The sequence below is a fragment of the Dasypus novemcinctus genome, chromosome 1 (genome assembly GCF_030445035.2).
Source record: "Dasypus novemcinctus isolate mDasNov1 chromosome 1, mDasNov1.1.hap2, whole genome shotgun sequence".
In the NCBI taxonomy this organism is placed as follows: Eukaryota; Metazoa; Chordata; class Mammalia; order Cingulata; family Dasypodidae; genus Dasypus; species Dasypus novemcinctus.
Window position 1 is genome coordinate 43107866 of NC_080673.1, and position 16727 is coordinate 43124592.

The following is a 16727-nucleotide window of genomic DNA, read 5'->3' on the forward strand; positions in this document are numbered from 1 at the left end:
TATGGAATGACACTTTCAGATGACAGTTGTGATTCTGTTGCCTCTAATTAGCACCTCTTTACTCTCAAACTTGCGTATGCCTTTTCAGGCTGTTGAAGCTCAAATCCGAAGTTTTGGACAGACGCCTTCTCAGTTGCTTATAGAGCCCCATCCTCCCAGAGGTTCTGCCATGCAAGTGGTAAGTACTGCTTTCACTCTTCTCATTTCTTGTCCTTCTTTGAGACCATGCTCGACATTCATAATAGTCTTTCATTCTGCTTGAGATACTCCACTTCTTCTGGGCATTTCTCCTGCTCTTCTTGTGCAATGTTTATCTGCTAATAACCAGCAAATATTATTGCATGCTCCCTTGGAGTCTTTGGTACAGTATATGTTTCTCCTTTGCTCTCGTATTTCATCAGTTCATGTTTTGTGTTGCAGAATTGAAGGTACATAATTGTCATATATCCTCAAAGTAGGATGAAGAACTCCAAATTTAGGATTATAACTTTTCTGGTTTGAGTTTATAAGTTCTAGATTAGATTTGTTATCGTGCTTATTTTATACACCCCAGTATCTTTGGGAATTTTAAAACAAATTTTGTTATGTAGAATACTGTTGCTGTAGGTCAGAGACCATAGGGAAAAGACAATGGCCATTGTATACCAAGCCACTCGAAACTTGGTGGCTTAAAACAATTATTTATTTTTTCTCATAATTCTGAGGTTGGATGGGCATTTCTTCTGTTCTTTTCACCCTTGGCTCACTCATATGCTATCGGAGTCTGGGCTGGGCTGGCTGGGCCTCTCTTTCACGTGGTCTTTCAGCCTCAAGGATGAAAGACATGACAAGGCCATGAAGGCAGGAGCAGCAAGTCTTCTTGAGGCATAATTTTTGAACTCACAGAACATCATTTCTGTCACTTTCTATTGGTCAAAGCAAGTCACAGGCCAGCCCAAAATCAGGTGTAGGGAAATAGACCCAAGCTGCAAAATTCTGTGGCCATTCTCATTCTTCAATGAGAAAAACAAAACAAAACACACTTACAAATATTGATTGCATAATAAAAATAAATACAGTTTTTAAAACAATAGGCTACAGATATTTTTTCTTGAATTATGCCTCATAAAGCAGTTGTTTGTTTCTGTTTTAAATTAAGAAAGAATATAAACCCTGTTTCCATAAATATAATGAATAATTTAAGGTCAATTCTAATTCCCTGGTGTGATTTAGTGATGATAGATTTTTGATTGATACTGAGAAGGAAAATTAGCAGCCAAAGAGACAAGCAATAGAGATATGGGCCCTTCTACCTCTGGCTCTCTCCTTATTATTTCTCCTTTTTCTTCCCCTTTTACCTCTTCCTCTGTGTCTTTTTCCCTTTTTTCCTCTTTGTCATATTATTTCTTCTCAGGCTTTTTTTTTTTCCTTTTTTCTTTAGTTATACAAATTGGCCATAATAGTAATCTAAAACTAGTTTTTAAATTATTCGTATCATCTTTTCCCCTAAGTCTTTTTAAACAGGTGAAATCAGATTTAGATAAACATCAAGGGTGACTCTAGTTAGCAGAAGACTACACTAAAATCACTTAGCATCAACAGTGGAAGATAATGCTGTAAAAATAGTAAGAATGATTTATGTTTGGGCTCTGAAATTAGTTTTAGTAATAGCTTGTCAGTGAGACTCAGGCTGTTTTGGGTGCTGGCTAATGGAAGCACCTCCACTGCTCCACTGACTTTCTACCTGGGTCACTGCACGGCCTTGGTCACTGGGACAATGAGGGAATTCCCTTTGCCACGCCTCCCTTCACAGCTAAAGGATTATTGGTTAATCAAGGCAGATTAGTTTTACTATCCCTAGGGTGGTAAAGCTGGGAAGGCACATACACAAATGAGGGTAGGAGATTATCTTTCCTATTCTTCTTATCCTCTGAATAACTGAACTTCTTTCAGAATTATACAAATTGGGGAAACGGACTTTGGCCCAGTGGTTAGGGCGTCCGTCTACCATATGGGAGGTCCGAGGTTCAAACCCCGGGCCTCCTCGACCCGTGTGGAGCAGGCCATGCGCAGTGCTGATGCGCGCAAGGAGTGCCGTGCCACGCAAGGGTGTCCCCCGCGTGGGGGAGCCCCACGCGCAAGGAGTGCGCCCGTGAGGAAAGCCGCCCAGCGTGAAAAGAAAGAGCAGCCTGCCCAGGAATGGCGCCGCCCACACTTCCCGTGCCGCTGACGACAACAGAAGCGGACAAAGAAACAAGACGCAGCAAATAGACACCAAGAACAGACAACCGGGGGGGGGATTAAATAAATAAATAAAATTTAAAAAAAAAGAATTATACAAATTGTGTTTTTCATCTTAAATATATATAGGTAGGAGGAAAAAGGCATGTGAGAAAGAAATCAGTTGTCAGCAAACATACACTTAATCTGGGGGAACAGTGAGATTTAGCTAGCAGTTTTCTACTTACCCCATACTTGACTCGTAGAGGCACCCAAGATTGGATAAGGGCCTGTTTCTCTTAACCCTCTTTCACCAGTTGTTCTGCTCACCTACCGCTGCTGCCATCAGTCCAGTTTAGCCCAATAGACTGGGGTGTACTTTTTCTCATTTCTAGAACTCCTTACTCCCTACTTACCAGCCAAGGATCTGATGGACCTACCAAGCGTTTCCTGCTGCTTGTCTGCTTTGAGAGTTCTAGTTAGCATGGAGTAATAGGAATGAACTGGAAGGAGAGCTTGTAAGAATGCAGTGCAGTGCACAGTTCTGGATATGATGTCTGTAGCCTGCTTGTCCTTGCCTTGTGTCTAAAAGTTGGAACACTTGAGTCACTCTATAAACAAGACATCCCTCCTACATATTAGGGGTTTTTCCATGTGTTTTTTAAAGGCATAAACATTGTAATTATTCAGTTTGAGCCTTACTATTTAGAACATGAACTGTGAATCTCAAAAATGTATATGAACTTCTTTTCAGTGATTCTTTATGATAGATGCTGTGCTCTGATTTTCTCATGGTTTATAAATTGACTTTAGTCAATAATTGAAAAATAAAAATTTGTTACTCAGAAATGATGTTCATTTCCTTTTCCCAGGAATTCTTCAAAGCTAGCTTATAGACTATTTTGTTGTTTATTGTTTCTCATTTTACCCAGTTTCACAGAATTTTAAAAAGCTGTATAAAAGGTTCTTTATATGATAAAAATTGTATTTTTGCTCTCAGGGATTTTAAAAATCAAAGGCACAAATGTTTATTAATTGTTTTTGCTAACATTCAGATGAGTTCCTCCATCAACCATGAATGTACCCCACCACACCCATGCACATATGAATATAGCAGAAATTAAAGCCACCTCGTGCTGTGTTGAGTGCATGAGCGATAATATACACCAGGTGTAGTAATTAGCAGGCACACGAAAGCTGCCTATTTGTCTGGTTTTGCTGCTGTTGCTTTATCCCCCTGTGTTTTCACACCATCAGATAGTTGGATTTAATTGAGGCCACATCAGATGAGGCATTACTGACACCTTTAATTGAATGAGCATCCAGGGAGGATTAACTCATAATATTGATTGGCTTTTAGCCACTTGCTCAGAAGGGTGTCTGGGTAGCTTATTAGTTGCTTTTATTTACACCTTTATGCAAAGAGTGCAAATAGGAATTCTTAGAGCAATATGTTTTTCTAAGTACTCTTAATAACTTTTTTAAAAGGACTGATAATAAAAATGCAAATGTATTTAATTTTTTATTAGCAGCTCTGAATAAATATGTGTTAAATATATGTGCATACACTTTTACCTATACCTGGTGTTTTGAAATATGGCAGTAGGAAAGCAGCCAGAAGCACTTCATCAAAGCATTTCAATTCTGAATGATACTAATCAGCTATTAGAAAATAGACATGGTAGAAGAGAATTGCTGAAAATGTGCAGTGCAATTACTGTATGATAGCATATGACCACAAAGTATAAATAAATCCAATAAATCAGAGTGGTGTTTTCCAACAACCCATATGTCATATGGGTTGTTGGAATGTTCCAAATCCTTTTAGTAGTCTTCAAGATTCATATATTTGCTAGTTAGTGTGTCGTTTACCAATTTCAATTACTTTCTGCTTCTCAAAGGAGAAATTTTAAAGAATCTTGAGCTTTAGATTTTTCACTAAAAGAGAGGAAGAGACATATAGGTATTTCTCTTTATCCCTATTTTTTTTTTTTTTTTTTTTGGTACCAAAAGATCATTACTTGATACATGAGAGCAGTTGGAAGGGTTTAATGGCAATCTCCAATACTTTGCCTATTTGGAATCTACATCAGATCATTTTTTTTTTTCCAGGGGGGTAGGAAGGTAGGGAGAGGAGCTAATAAAATTACCTGGATTTTAAGTGCTTCTGTTGATGTATTCTATTTCAGTCACCAAAAATTTCAACTGATAGCATGCATGAAAAACAAGCAAATTCTAATCGCTGTTTTTATAGGCCTTTCTGCTCACTGTGCTCTCCTTTGCAGCTTGTGTTAACATGGTCTTCCTCTTCTTTTCCTGCACCTTTTCTCCTTGTCTTTGTCTTTGCTTTCTGTATATATGGGTTCTTGTCATGCCCACTCAACAGTGTCTCCTCCTGCAGAGTCCATTGATGTTCACAGACCAAGCTCAGCAGGATGTTATCATGGTCCTAAAGTTCCCCTCCAACTCCCCTGTCACTCATGTGGCAGCCAACACCCAGCCTGGTCTGGCAACTCCTGCTGTGATCACAGTCACTGCTAACAGGCTATTTGCCGTGAACAAGTGGCACAACCTTCCTGGTAAGTAAAGAAATATCATTGTGAGGCACACAGTAACTACTGAACACTATATAAAGAAATTGTAATAGCCATTTAAATATATTATATCTCAATATTTAAGCTTTTAATTTTCCAGCATTAGTATGAATCAAAATGTTTAACAGTTTGAAAGCCTCAAGTAAGTCCCATCTGAGCCATATAGTACAAATGTTAAAACATAAACTATTCTCTGGCATCTGATAGTTAGTCTTTATTCCTCATATATAAATAATATTTCTAACATACTGTTTTAATTTAATAATGTTCTAATATTGTGTCCATAAATAATATATATTTATCTAGTGTTCCTCTTTTTCACTTATTTACTCAAACATTTCTGATTGTCTACTATATGCAGAGCTTGTACTGTTTTGTGCATGGCATTGTGTTATTTTATTGTGGGTGATAAAAGGAACACTTATATGACACAGCCAAAATACTGCATACCCATAAGTACATTCTGGTCTTCCATTAAACACAAGCTACTAAGTTTTCTCATCAGGCAACTGGGCTTTCACAGAAGGATGTTGTGAGCCAGTCCTCAGTACTCAGAGAGTGTGCCTAACAGCGAAAATACCAGCTAAAGACCTAGTAGCCCTTTGGAGGATCCAGCTCATTTCCTGCTGAGTTAGTTCTTTGCTAGGCTAAGCTAAGATAGGGGGCAAAATGCTAAAATAACCATTGGAACCATAAACTGAGTTTGAAGAGATCTCAGAGTTCATCTGGTCCAGCCCATGTTTTACCAATGAAGACACTGAGCCTCAGGAAGCTTGTCTTATTCAGCATCACATATGGCAAGTCAGCAGCAGGGTTTGAACCCAAGTTTTCTTACTCAAATTTTATGATCTCCTCCTGTGATTTATTGTCTCTCATTAGAACAGGAATGTTGGGACCTGGATTTAGCACTGTTCTTTTTGGTCACTAGTTAGATTTTTTTTTTTTTTTTAAGACCAAAGGAAAATCTTTTAAAGTCCTGGAGATTGTAGGCTTTTTTTTTTTTTTTTTTACAAACCATTGTTTTAGATATCGTAGATGATAGATTTTAATAGTCTGTTAAGTTGTCATTAATTCTGTAAAGTGTGCATGAAGCACTGCTCATTAGACTACATAAAATGGTCTTACAAATGCAGATTCTTGAATAAGGGCCTCATGCCAAATTTAATGCAAGAATTTTAAAACTGAGAAAAACAATAGATTTGATACACTGACTGCCCTCAACGTTACCCATTATAAAATATCTGTAGTTGGTACCAGCACTGATTAAATATAGCTATTTTCCTGGCCATTGGAAAATGAAACAACTAGAAGAATATCAATATTTGGTTAGAGAAAAAATTAAAGGAAGAGTCACGACAGTAAAAATTGAGGCAGGTATAAAATGTGTAGGTTCTTTTATTCCTTCAAATGAGTTACCTTCTTACAGAGGTAAATGTGTATGCAAATGATATCCTTATATTCAAGGGCTAAAGATTGTAATTTGTTTAATAAATGTGATTTTGGGATTCCCTAAATACCACTCCTTAGAAGAAAAACCTGCTGCTGTGTGTTCTCTCACCTACTCTGAAGGATTTACCTGCTCTGTGTGCAGTTACACTTAGAGCTTGGCAAACGATGCTTATCCTGGGAGGCTGTTTGTGATAGCCTGAAAACTTCTTCAGAATAAACAAAGTGATAACACATCGAGGAGAGACAAAACTTTTTACTGCTGGAATGAAAGCTCTGACCACTCCTCATTCCCTGTCTTAAACTTAGCCTAGTAAAGAGCTAGCTTTCAAGGAACTGAGCTGATGCCACCAAGGGGCTACCAGGTCTCTAGTGCATTCCATAGAACTGATGACTGAGCTCCTGACACTCCCCATTTGAGCAAGCCTAGTTTCCTGAGTAGAAAACTTCCCTTAGTACTTAGTTTTTCAGGTGTTCTCCATCCCATACTTAATTTTATCCTTAACTATGTACAGTGATGGGGGGGGTAGGGTCACCCCCACTGGAGTATTACTTATGGTACATACAGCAGTTCCTAGCCCAAGCTCACCTTACTGTAAGATAAGAGTGGGGAACTGTGTATGTTCTGCTTGTTCTTAGCCTTTCATTCTCCTTAGTAACTCTTGCTTTGTGCCTATACCATGTGTTCCTAGTGGTTTTTGTTCCCCATGCTTCACAGTATGACACAGCAGCTCTTCACCAGATATATGCACAGAATGGTAATCACATATATGGGAGTCCCCAAGTTAGCTTTCTAGAATGTGAGCTCCAATTCTGAGCTATATCTAAAAATATTGAGCACCTGTTCTAATAAAACTATGCCTCAAATCAGGTATATTTACATAAATCGGATCTTTCATCATATCTCTTTCTACCTTTGTCTGCTAATATGCCTCGATTTAAGCAAATATCCAAAGTCCCTAAGAGTTATTCTTTTGTTAATAGCAAATTCACGTTACACTTTTTAGGTTTTAATTTTAGATTCTGGCTCTTTTCTGAGGATCTATGATTGCCATAACTCATTTCTTAGACAGCTAGCTCCTGTCATTTATTTGAGTTGTATCTTAGCCCTGATTTAAAGGGGTGAGGGGATAATATATCCTTTATCCTAGTCTTCTCTTTCACAGGACCTTGCAAAGCCTCTGAAAAAAATGTAAAAGTTAAAAATTTTTTTTAAAAATTTAAAAAATTAAAACAATAGCAAATAATGTCCATAGAGCATTGACTAGGTTCTCAGCACTGTTCTAATCACATTACATGTATTAACTCAATCTCCTCAACAACCATAGGCTGTAGGTTCTGTGTTTAGGGTAGGCCATACAAATTTGCCATTTTTACAGTGAAAATGATCAGGTATTGTATTGGCAATTTCATGTGGTTCAACGTGAAATACAAGCTTCATGACCTGCCCAGCATCACCCAGGCAATCAGTGGCAGAACTGGATTTGAGGCATGACCAATGATATTTAAAGTTCTATGCCTCTTTCTCTGACAGTTTGGTTTTAATATGTCTACAATCCCAGGTTCCCAGAGAGGTAGAGAAAAATTCTCAAGGTATTAGTGTTAATTGGCACTGATATTGGTGCAAGTAAATGGCAATATTGGGTAGACCAGAGACTACAGTGCATTTTCCCCCATCATTCCCTGTAAGTGTCAGAGCCAGTAATCAGCAAAGACAAATATTATAACTTCAGTAAAAAAGAATGAGTCATTGTGGCTTTCTTTCTTCAGCTATTTTAATTCCTTATATACACTCGACTATAATTTTTAATGCCAATATTACATTTATTCAGGTATTTTATCCTTTTTAATGATGCTTCTGTCATCCTTGAAAAGTTGATACTTACAAACTAAGGAAATTACAACATCAGTAGTTATTAAACTAATCAATGAACTCATTGAAATGTGCCCCATTTTTATTTTCAGCCTCTGAAGGGCAGTAAGAAAGATTTCCTAAATTCTTACGGTATTTCTTAAGCACAGTTCTAATACTGACCGAGCAAAGACTTAAGTGCATGTAGCTTTATAAAAAGCAGATACTGACCGGGGTAAATGGCTGAGCCATTTAGGAAAAATACTTTGGAAAGGGGCCCAGAATTTAGCTATCAGAATGATAAAGCTGAAAAGATCATCTTTCCCAAACCCTTCATTTGAGGGATTATCATTTCCCTAAGGTTGCATAGCTGGGCAGTAGTGGCCCTTGATTCCTAATGCACTTTCCACCTGAAGTCCTCCTACCTTTCAAAGGAAGAGAGACTACAAAACCCTTTTGCAGTACTAAAATAAGAATGCCTGAATTTTAAGAACCATTTTGAGAATTGAACCAACTATTCTTTGTATAAATTGATTTTTGTTACTCATTTGCTTCTCAGAATATTTTTAAATTGAAACCATGGAAATATTAAATATTAATAAAACTTTTTTGAAAAAACCTCAGTTCAGTCTTTAAGAAACTATTTCAGCCAAATGCCATTAGCTAAAACATTTATCTGTGGATAGGTTTCTTTATTCAAACTTTCAATTGATTGATTTTAAGTGATGGATGAAACTTTAAATGTTCCCTGACTTAGAGCTTTCCCTTTCTCCATCATAAATTGACATTTTTGTGGATCCTTTGTGCTGCAGCATTCAAAACTGCCTTTTTAAGAAGTAACAAAAAATAGTATTTGCTACAGTCAGCAGATGGTTGTCACATTTTGTTTTCAGTGCGCTTTACCACTTAATTTTGTTTTGTTGCAGCATCAGAGGTTGCCAGTCAAGCATCTGCTATAGCTTATGGCCTAGGACTGGAGCCACTGCTGATGGCACATGTTCAGAACAGCACTAATCTAAAATAAATGTTTAATAAGCTAGCCATAAAAGCACCTGGATTTTTTTCTTTAAATTTCACAAAACTGCATGAGTGATTTGGAGGTTGGAAACAATTCTACATAAGGTTTGACTTATGTATTTTTATGTAGTTTAGTATATGAAAAATAATGCTTTTTTTTCCCTTCTTAATCTTTTGTGAATTCCAGCTCATCAAGGTGCTATACAAGACCAGCCATACCAGCTGCCAGTGGAAATCGATCCTCTCATAGGTCTGTCACTTCCTTCTCTCTTTGCGATTCATTAAGCTCTGTATGGTGGCCCTGAAGTGTAGATTACAGTTGTTTTTCACTTGCTGGTTGCTGGGAATGGAATTTTCCTGATAAACCATTTGCATGCAAATTGGAATGCAATGAGCTGTGGCTATGCTGGTATTTCATCAACTCCCCCTCGTTGGTTTGCCTAATTTGAACAGGCCTAGGACGCGTGTCATTGAAAATTAATATGGATGCTGTAATAATGTGTGATTGAGAATGCGCATGAAGTACTGTCAGGATAATATTGGATCTTTTCATCACTCAGACTTGTTGATGAGCAGGAGCGAGGCAAGTTATGATGAATTGGTGCACCGGTAATGTGATAGAGCTCCTTTGCTAGGGAAATTTTCATAATAACAGTGGGGTTCTTAGCAGCACTGTGTTGTGAAAAATAAAACTGTAGTGCCAGGGTTTCATCATTAAAGGAGATCAATCCTTTCTTCCTGGACCCTCTGTTCAGTCTGAAGGGATTAATGTGCAATTGCAGGGCAGTTTTGAAGTTGAAATATATTGCCCAGCCAATGGCAGTGTTAAGATATTTGTATTCATTTTCCTAGGACCCTATAGCCAAGTAAATTGCCATTGGAGGTTAAATTTGTTCAGGGGAGAGGGAAAAAAAAAAAGAGAAAGATCAGAAAAATCCACTGGGATGAAATGAGCATCTGCAGCAGATGAGTTAGAATATTTAATTGCTACTATGCTTTTTGAGTTAGGTTAGTTGAAATTGCCAGTTTTATATTTTTCATCCTTATGTGTGGGGGATTTCAAGAGTGGCCTCATTAAGAATGTTAAACCTTAATTTTGAGGATCCTATTTGGTAACTTTAAGAATGAAAAACTTACCTAGTTGTGGGCTTATGCCACTAGCATTGATATTTGGCTTGTAATTATGCTAAATTTCTCTGGCACAAATAAATTGTTAGAATTTTAAAGTTTTTAAATAAAACATAAGAATGAACTGAATTTATTAATTTAAAATCCAGGTGTTCCCAATGTGTGTACATAACAAGGCACCTTTTTTGTCGTTAAAGTCATTGTTTTAGGAGAGACCTATAGAGCTGCCATTCACAAATGGACTGTTTTGATGAACTTTAACACAAACTTATTCATTTAGGATTTCCTGAAATCTGAGCAAAAATCTAAGAAGCAATGATCTATATGAAGGATAAATACAAATTAAGTTCCTAAATCTTATTTTGCTTAGAATAGATATGATTTGTCATATGTTAAGAAAAAGCAAATGTGCACTTGGGCACAGTTTTAAAAATCAGGAAAACAAAAATAAAGCCCATTTGCTAAGACATTTAAAACATTATTTCTGAATTATAGACTCATTGTTTGCTTCAAAGCTTAACAATGACTATCCTATACTATGCAGTTGTAATCCTTTAGACCAGGTACTGATAAACTTTTGCTATGGAGAGCCAGAGAATAAAAATTTTAGGCTTTGCGGTCCCTATGGTCTCTGTCACAACAATTAAACTCCACCATTACAGCCCCAATGCAGCCACAAATGATGCATAAACAAATGACCATAACTGTGTTCCAGGAAAACTTTATGTACAGAACCAAGCAATGGGCCAATTTAGGCCTGTGGTCTGAAGTTTGCCCATCCTTCTTGAGACTACACATCGAAATTTTGTTACTACACCCCTAAAATCAAGTGTTTAAATCCATGTACCTTCTCACACATTTTTAAGTTTTGATAATCTACAATTTTTAGTCACAAATTTAAGTAGTTGCAAAGGTTATAATTTTTGGTATAGAGTAAAAATTTACATTTCAAGTTAACTGTTGTATCCCTTTTTAAAATATATCTAGTGAAATCTAAGTACCAGAGTGAATTGATATTTAACATTTTCTATTTTTTTTAAATGCATTAAACCAACCAAAAAGAACGAAAAAAAGAAAAAACAAAAAATATATTAAAAAAACTCTTATCAGTTGGAAATATTACATTATCTCTTTTTCATCTTGAATTCATATTTTCATTCTATTTCCTCCACATGATTTTATCTTAATGTTTTTATTGATTACCATATTTTAGTTTTCTGCAATAAAAGTATGTATAGAAAATTAAATATTTAAATTTAAATTTTAAATTTTCCTTTGACTGTAATGTTCAACATTTGAAATTTTTTCATCTGGATTGAATGATCATTGCAAATATTAATACACACTTCCCCAAAAGTTATACTAAATTTTAATAAATATTTAAACATAAAAAGCAAACATTTATTAGAAACATGTCATTAATGAAATGGGTGGGACTTTTTTCCCCAATTACCTCATGTATCCATGGATGAATATTATTTATTGCTCAGTGAGACTGGATTTGTTAATAGTTCTATCCTATTTGTGTGTGTGTTTTTAGAGATGGAAGCTTTGAGGAACCTTGCTCACCTAAGAAAGTAAATGGGAGAGTTTCGTTTTAATAATTTCACTCAAATCTTTTAATTATCTTTAATTCTGTGACAAAATTCACCTAGCTATTATTAAAAATTATTTTTATGGTCTAACATTAAATTATCCATCAGTAATCTATCATTGAAACTTATTTTTAATGATCTATCAATTGATGGTGTAATTAGATCCTCCTTCAATTTTATTGAAAGCAACGAATTGGAAACCACCTGACCAGCAAAATAATTTATACCTAGGGATCTGCTTTTTCAGCATCACATCAGTATTTTAAATTGTGCCTTTATTAGGCTCTCAAGAGATTGTTAAGCCCTGAGGAAAAGCACCATACTAAGATTCTGGATGAGAGGAAATATACCTTTATTTTATTTAGGGAGAGAAGGGCATGTAAAAGGGGAGGTAGGAAAGGAAAATCATTTTTCAGGCAAGAGAACATATGAAAGTTGAGAAATAAGAAACTGGTTCCCTTAAAACCATCTATGCCTGTGTATCCCTTGGGAAGTCTTATACCATCACCACCACCACCCACCCCCGTCCCAGGGGTGTGCATGCCCCAGTTTGAAGACTCCTAATCTAGACAAATATACCTAATTTTCACTGAATAAAAATACTTTTAGTACTGAATCCCAGGAGATTTACTGAAGAAAATGGTGAGATAACAGAAAGGCGGTTGTGATATGGATAAGTGATAGATTAGGTAGGTAGGTAGGTAGGTGCGTAGGTAGATGGACAGACAGATATTGCAGTGTTAAATTACAAGTGAGCACTTACTTGGAAAATTTTTATTTTAAAGTTTCAGAAGCATTAGTCTGCACACTCAATTCAAAATCATACAAATGATCAAATATGTCTAAGTGGTTCCTCCCATGACATCACCCCCCAAAAAATGATCAGTGAAAGATTGTATTATAAAAGCAAAAGTCATATAAACACAGATAAAAATAAGCATTTTTTACTGTTCTCTTGAAGTACTGTAGTAACCATCATAGAAAGTACCAAACACCTTATTTTAATTGCTAGGTGTTTTGGAGTTTTTTAAAAAATTGTCTCACAGAACTTCACTGGAGTGAGATACTGAGTATCTCTCTGTGATGAACAATGATATCCATAGAAGCTTTTCTCATCTACTAGCAATTTCTACAACTAGAATTCTGCCCTTTTTACTACTGTTACCACTTTCTAGCCCATTAATCCCCCAAAGGCATATGAAGCCCATATTATGAAACAGTTATCTAATTGTCTTTGATAGATGAAGTTATGGCTAATACTAGCAGAATTTTTGCAGATTAGTATTTCACAGATATATGTTTATGTTTGCTGTGTTATGTATGCCCTGGGGGGGGGGGGCAGGGAACGGTTCATTCCTCTGTACCCCAGTAGTTCCACGCACAGCATTGGAGAGAATACCTTGAGCACTTTTTTCCTCTCTATTCCTTTCTGAGGCTGCTGTTAAAGTGTCCACATTAAGTTAGGTATTATATACAGTGAATGTAATGTAGATCTTTCTATATGTTTTATTTTTATCAATTCATAGACAGGTTTTTTTTCCCCACAGAAAACTGAAGACTATGAGTAAAAAGAACTTGATCAGATGCAGAAATTTATTATTTGTTCATATTTGTGATACATCATTTCTGTAGCAGCAAAAGTACTGTTACTTATATTTGGAAAGTCAGTAAACATCGTCAGGGTAAAATAACTTTACTGAGTTACCACAGTAGAGTCAGAGTAAAATTAACCCTTAGATCACTAGAAACAAAGCTTTCTATTTGGTTTGCCTCATAAGCCAAAAAAGGTATCTCAGTGAAAATTCCTTTTCTGATAACGGCACTCTTGACAGGGTATTTCTGGGGGATTATTATTCTTGCCTTGTGCTTTGGTGTTGCTCTGTATCTGACCTTGTGCCTTCTGACAAACCCCATCTCAGCAGCTCTGTAGAATTTTGAAAACACACTGCCAGCCTGTCTTGTTTTATTGCTTAAATGGGGAGTAAGAAAGTGGCAGTATGCTGTGCTTTGACTTTTTCAATTATAAGCATGTTTAATAAATAGTCATTCTACCTTTTTCTTACATGCAAGTGCAGCTGTAAACAAGGGAAATGGGAGTTCACATCTAGTCAAATTAAAGACCTGTTAAAGCCAAAGTAGTACAAGATGCTACAATATTTCAAATATATGACATTTAAATTCTAATATCTCTTCTTTGTGACAAAATGTTAAGGGTAATAGATTGTCACAACATGAATCCATTCTCATGACAATAGATGTAATGAGATTGTCAGAAACACAAACCTAACTGTGAAGCAATCTGGAGATTGTAATCTAGTTTGGTCCTGCCCAAGAGCTAGGATGCATGTTCTGTGAATTGTATACTATTTTCAAATTGCAGTATGTTGTTATTTCTTTCCCTTAGGCAATTTTTTTTACTGAGATGTTGAATTTGGCTATCCACATTTTTCCAAGAATCAGATGTATTTTCCTATTTGGTTTTTCAAATATTATTATATTTAAAATTAAAGTATAAATAAAAAATAAAAAAATTAAAAATTGAAGTATTCTTAATACTTTAAGACCCTGGACCATGTCTCCATTCCTCTTATCCCTTATTACCTACCCCCACCAAGTATGGCAAAATGCAAGGTTTCTTTGTCCATGTGGGTTTAATAGGGTTGTTTTTTTCTTCCTCTGTTCTCACAGCCAGCAATACAGGAATGCACAGGAGGCAAATCACGGACCTTTTAGACCAAAGTATACAAGTCCATTCCCAGTGCTTTGTCATTACGTCAGACAACCGTTATATTCTTGTCTGTGGCTTCTGGGATAAGAGTTTCCGAGTCTATTCTACAGACACAGGTAACTGTTATTTTCGTCATCAGTGAACTAAAGTCTACTACAAGTAACACTGAGAAGTTTAGAATGCTTTCTTATCTCCTTCCTTTCAAAAATTACAGAATTCTAAAATTTTTGTAAAATAAGAAGGAAAAGAAGACACTATTTTCCTCTTTCAAGTAATAATCTACCATGCAGTCCACTATCAATTCTCAGCATATTTTTAAGAGGCAGTTTTGTAAAGTGGGTTTTTCTCCTAAGCCTTATGCTTACAGAATGAGTAGATTGATTTTGACAGTAGATTGATTATATCCTGGTATATAAATACTATATGCACTTATACGGGCATAATCTTACGATGGGCACACATATATATGGGTGTATTTTCCTACTTTTTTGTTATTTATAGGCCTTTTTTTTCCCTTACTGGAAAGACTCATTAAGTGTATCTCTTAGGGGGGTAGGCATCTTGTCATCTAATTCTGCATTGAATCTTGCTGAAAACTATGCCATCATGAAGAAAAGTAGCTGACTACTGATTCTATGTGTGACAGGAGATCTTGTTAAGATATTAAAGTTTAAGTCTGTATATTCATTTATATATACCCAAGGGACAAACTAAGTACAAGTCAATATTACAGGAGAATCAAGCCAGTAAATATTTGGGTAAAGTTTTGCATATAGGAAATTAAGAAACATTGAGAAATTTAATGGGATCTTTAAAGTAATTTTAGAGACTTAGAAAATAAAATGAGTGTATAATAAATATGTAGCTGAATCTTTTGAAATAATTGATTAGAACTAATTGATACCTACTGTAGAAGTAGATACTTCAATTGAAGCAAGGATCTACAAATATGTTGATTAAATGTTGTGGGAATGGAAAATTCTCATTAGTTGAACTTTCTAGTCCATTAAATGTTGTTCTGTAAATTATCTTTCAGTCTTGTTAATAATCTTTTTAAGGTGTATTAGTCCATGGTATTAGTCCATGGTCCTGCCTTAGTATGATATACTGAAAAAATTAATATTTGGTTATTCAAGGAGTTTGTCCTAAACAATTTTTATGGTAAAATTGTAACATAACTATAAAGAATAGGGAAAAATAGTTTAATATACACTGTTCATAAAACAAACTGTAGAAGTTGTTTTTAGGGATAATTCAGTTTACCTTTTTTTTTTTTTCATCTTTATTCTGTAGGTCTGGGAAAGAAAAAAATCATCATTAAGCTTTTCTGAATTAAGTCCATGAGGTGAATAAACTATAGCACCTAAAATTCCTCTGGAATTTCTCTAAAAATGCAATGGGGATTCATTATTACAATGAATCCACTCTGATTTAATAATCAAATTCACATTTTAACCTTTCTTTTACTGTTATGGTAGTATTATTTGACCTTGAAACTGCTCCTTGTTGCTCAAACTTTCAGGTTAAGCTTGTTACATCCTCTCACAATATTTTCTTAAACATTCTTTTAAGTTGCTTATTTTTAATACATTTAATAAAATTATTTAAAAATGTCTGTAGCATAAAATTCATTCTTTTGGTACACTTATGTAAGTTTTAACAATGCATAGAGTTTGTGTAGCCACCACCAAAACCACCAAGATAAAAAGCAGCTCTGTCACCCCAGCATTCCTTAAAACTGACCCTATGTAGTCAGCCCCTCTCCCTACCCTCAATCCTCTGGCAACCACTGCTCTATTCTCCATTACTATAGTTTTGCCTTTTCCAGAATGTCATATAAATAGAATCATAAATAATGTCAAGCTTTGGTTTTAACCTTTGAGGTTTTTAAGGTTTTGGCATTCCATATGGTTTTTTAAAAAGCAATGAATATTAGTGGTTACAAGGTAAAGTTAACATACATATATCCCACTTCCTGTATAATAACTAATAATTAAATAATTCTTATATTCACAGAATTCTTTAGAATTTCAAAAATTCTTTCACATTCATGAGAAAGATCTTGTCTCAACCTTACAATAATCCTGATGAAACTGAGGTTTAGACAGGTTAAGTAACTTGTTGAAATTTATATAGCTTGTGGTCATAGAACTGGACTTTGGGCCCAA

The 16727-nt window shown here is 35.5% G+C and overlaps 1 protein-coding gene across 4 annotated transcripts in view; it reads left to right on the top strand.

The window, feature by feature from the left end:
* Nucleotides 1-16727, top strand: part of LRBA (LPS responsive beige-like anchor protein) — an 891557-nt gene that overhangs the window by 843598 nt on the left and 31232 nt on the right. For 2 of the 4 annotated variants that reach the window (XM_058282502.1, XM_058282452.2), the window contains exons 49-52: nt 89-178; nt 4586-4778; nt 9296-9358; nt 14520-14675. In XM_058282502.1, coding sequence (XP_058138485.1) covers nt 89-178; nt 4586-4778; nt 9296-9358; nt 14520-14675 — 502 coding nt within the window. The remainder of the gene's footprint in view (nt 1-88; nt 179-4585; nt 4779-9295; nt 9359-14519; nt 14676-16727) is intronic. The other 2 variants (XM_058282620.2, XM_058282567.2) reach the window with 1 other exon arrangement.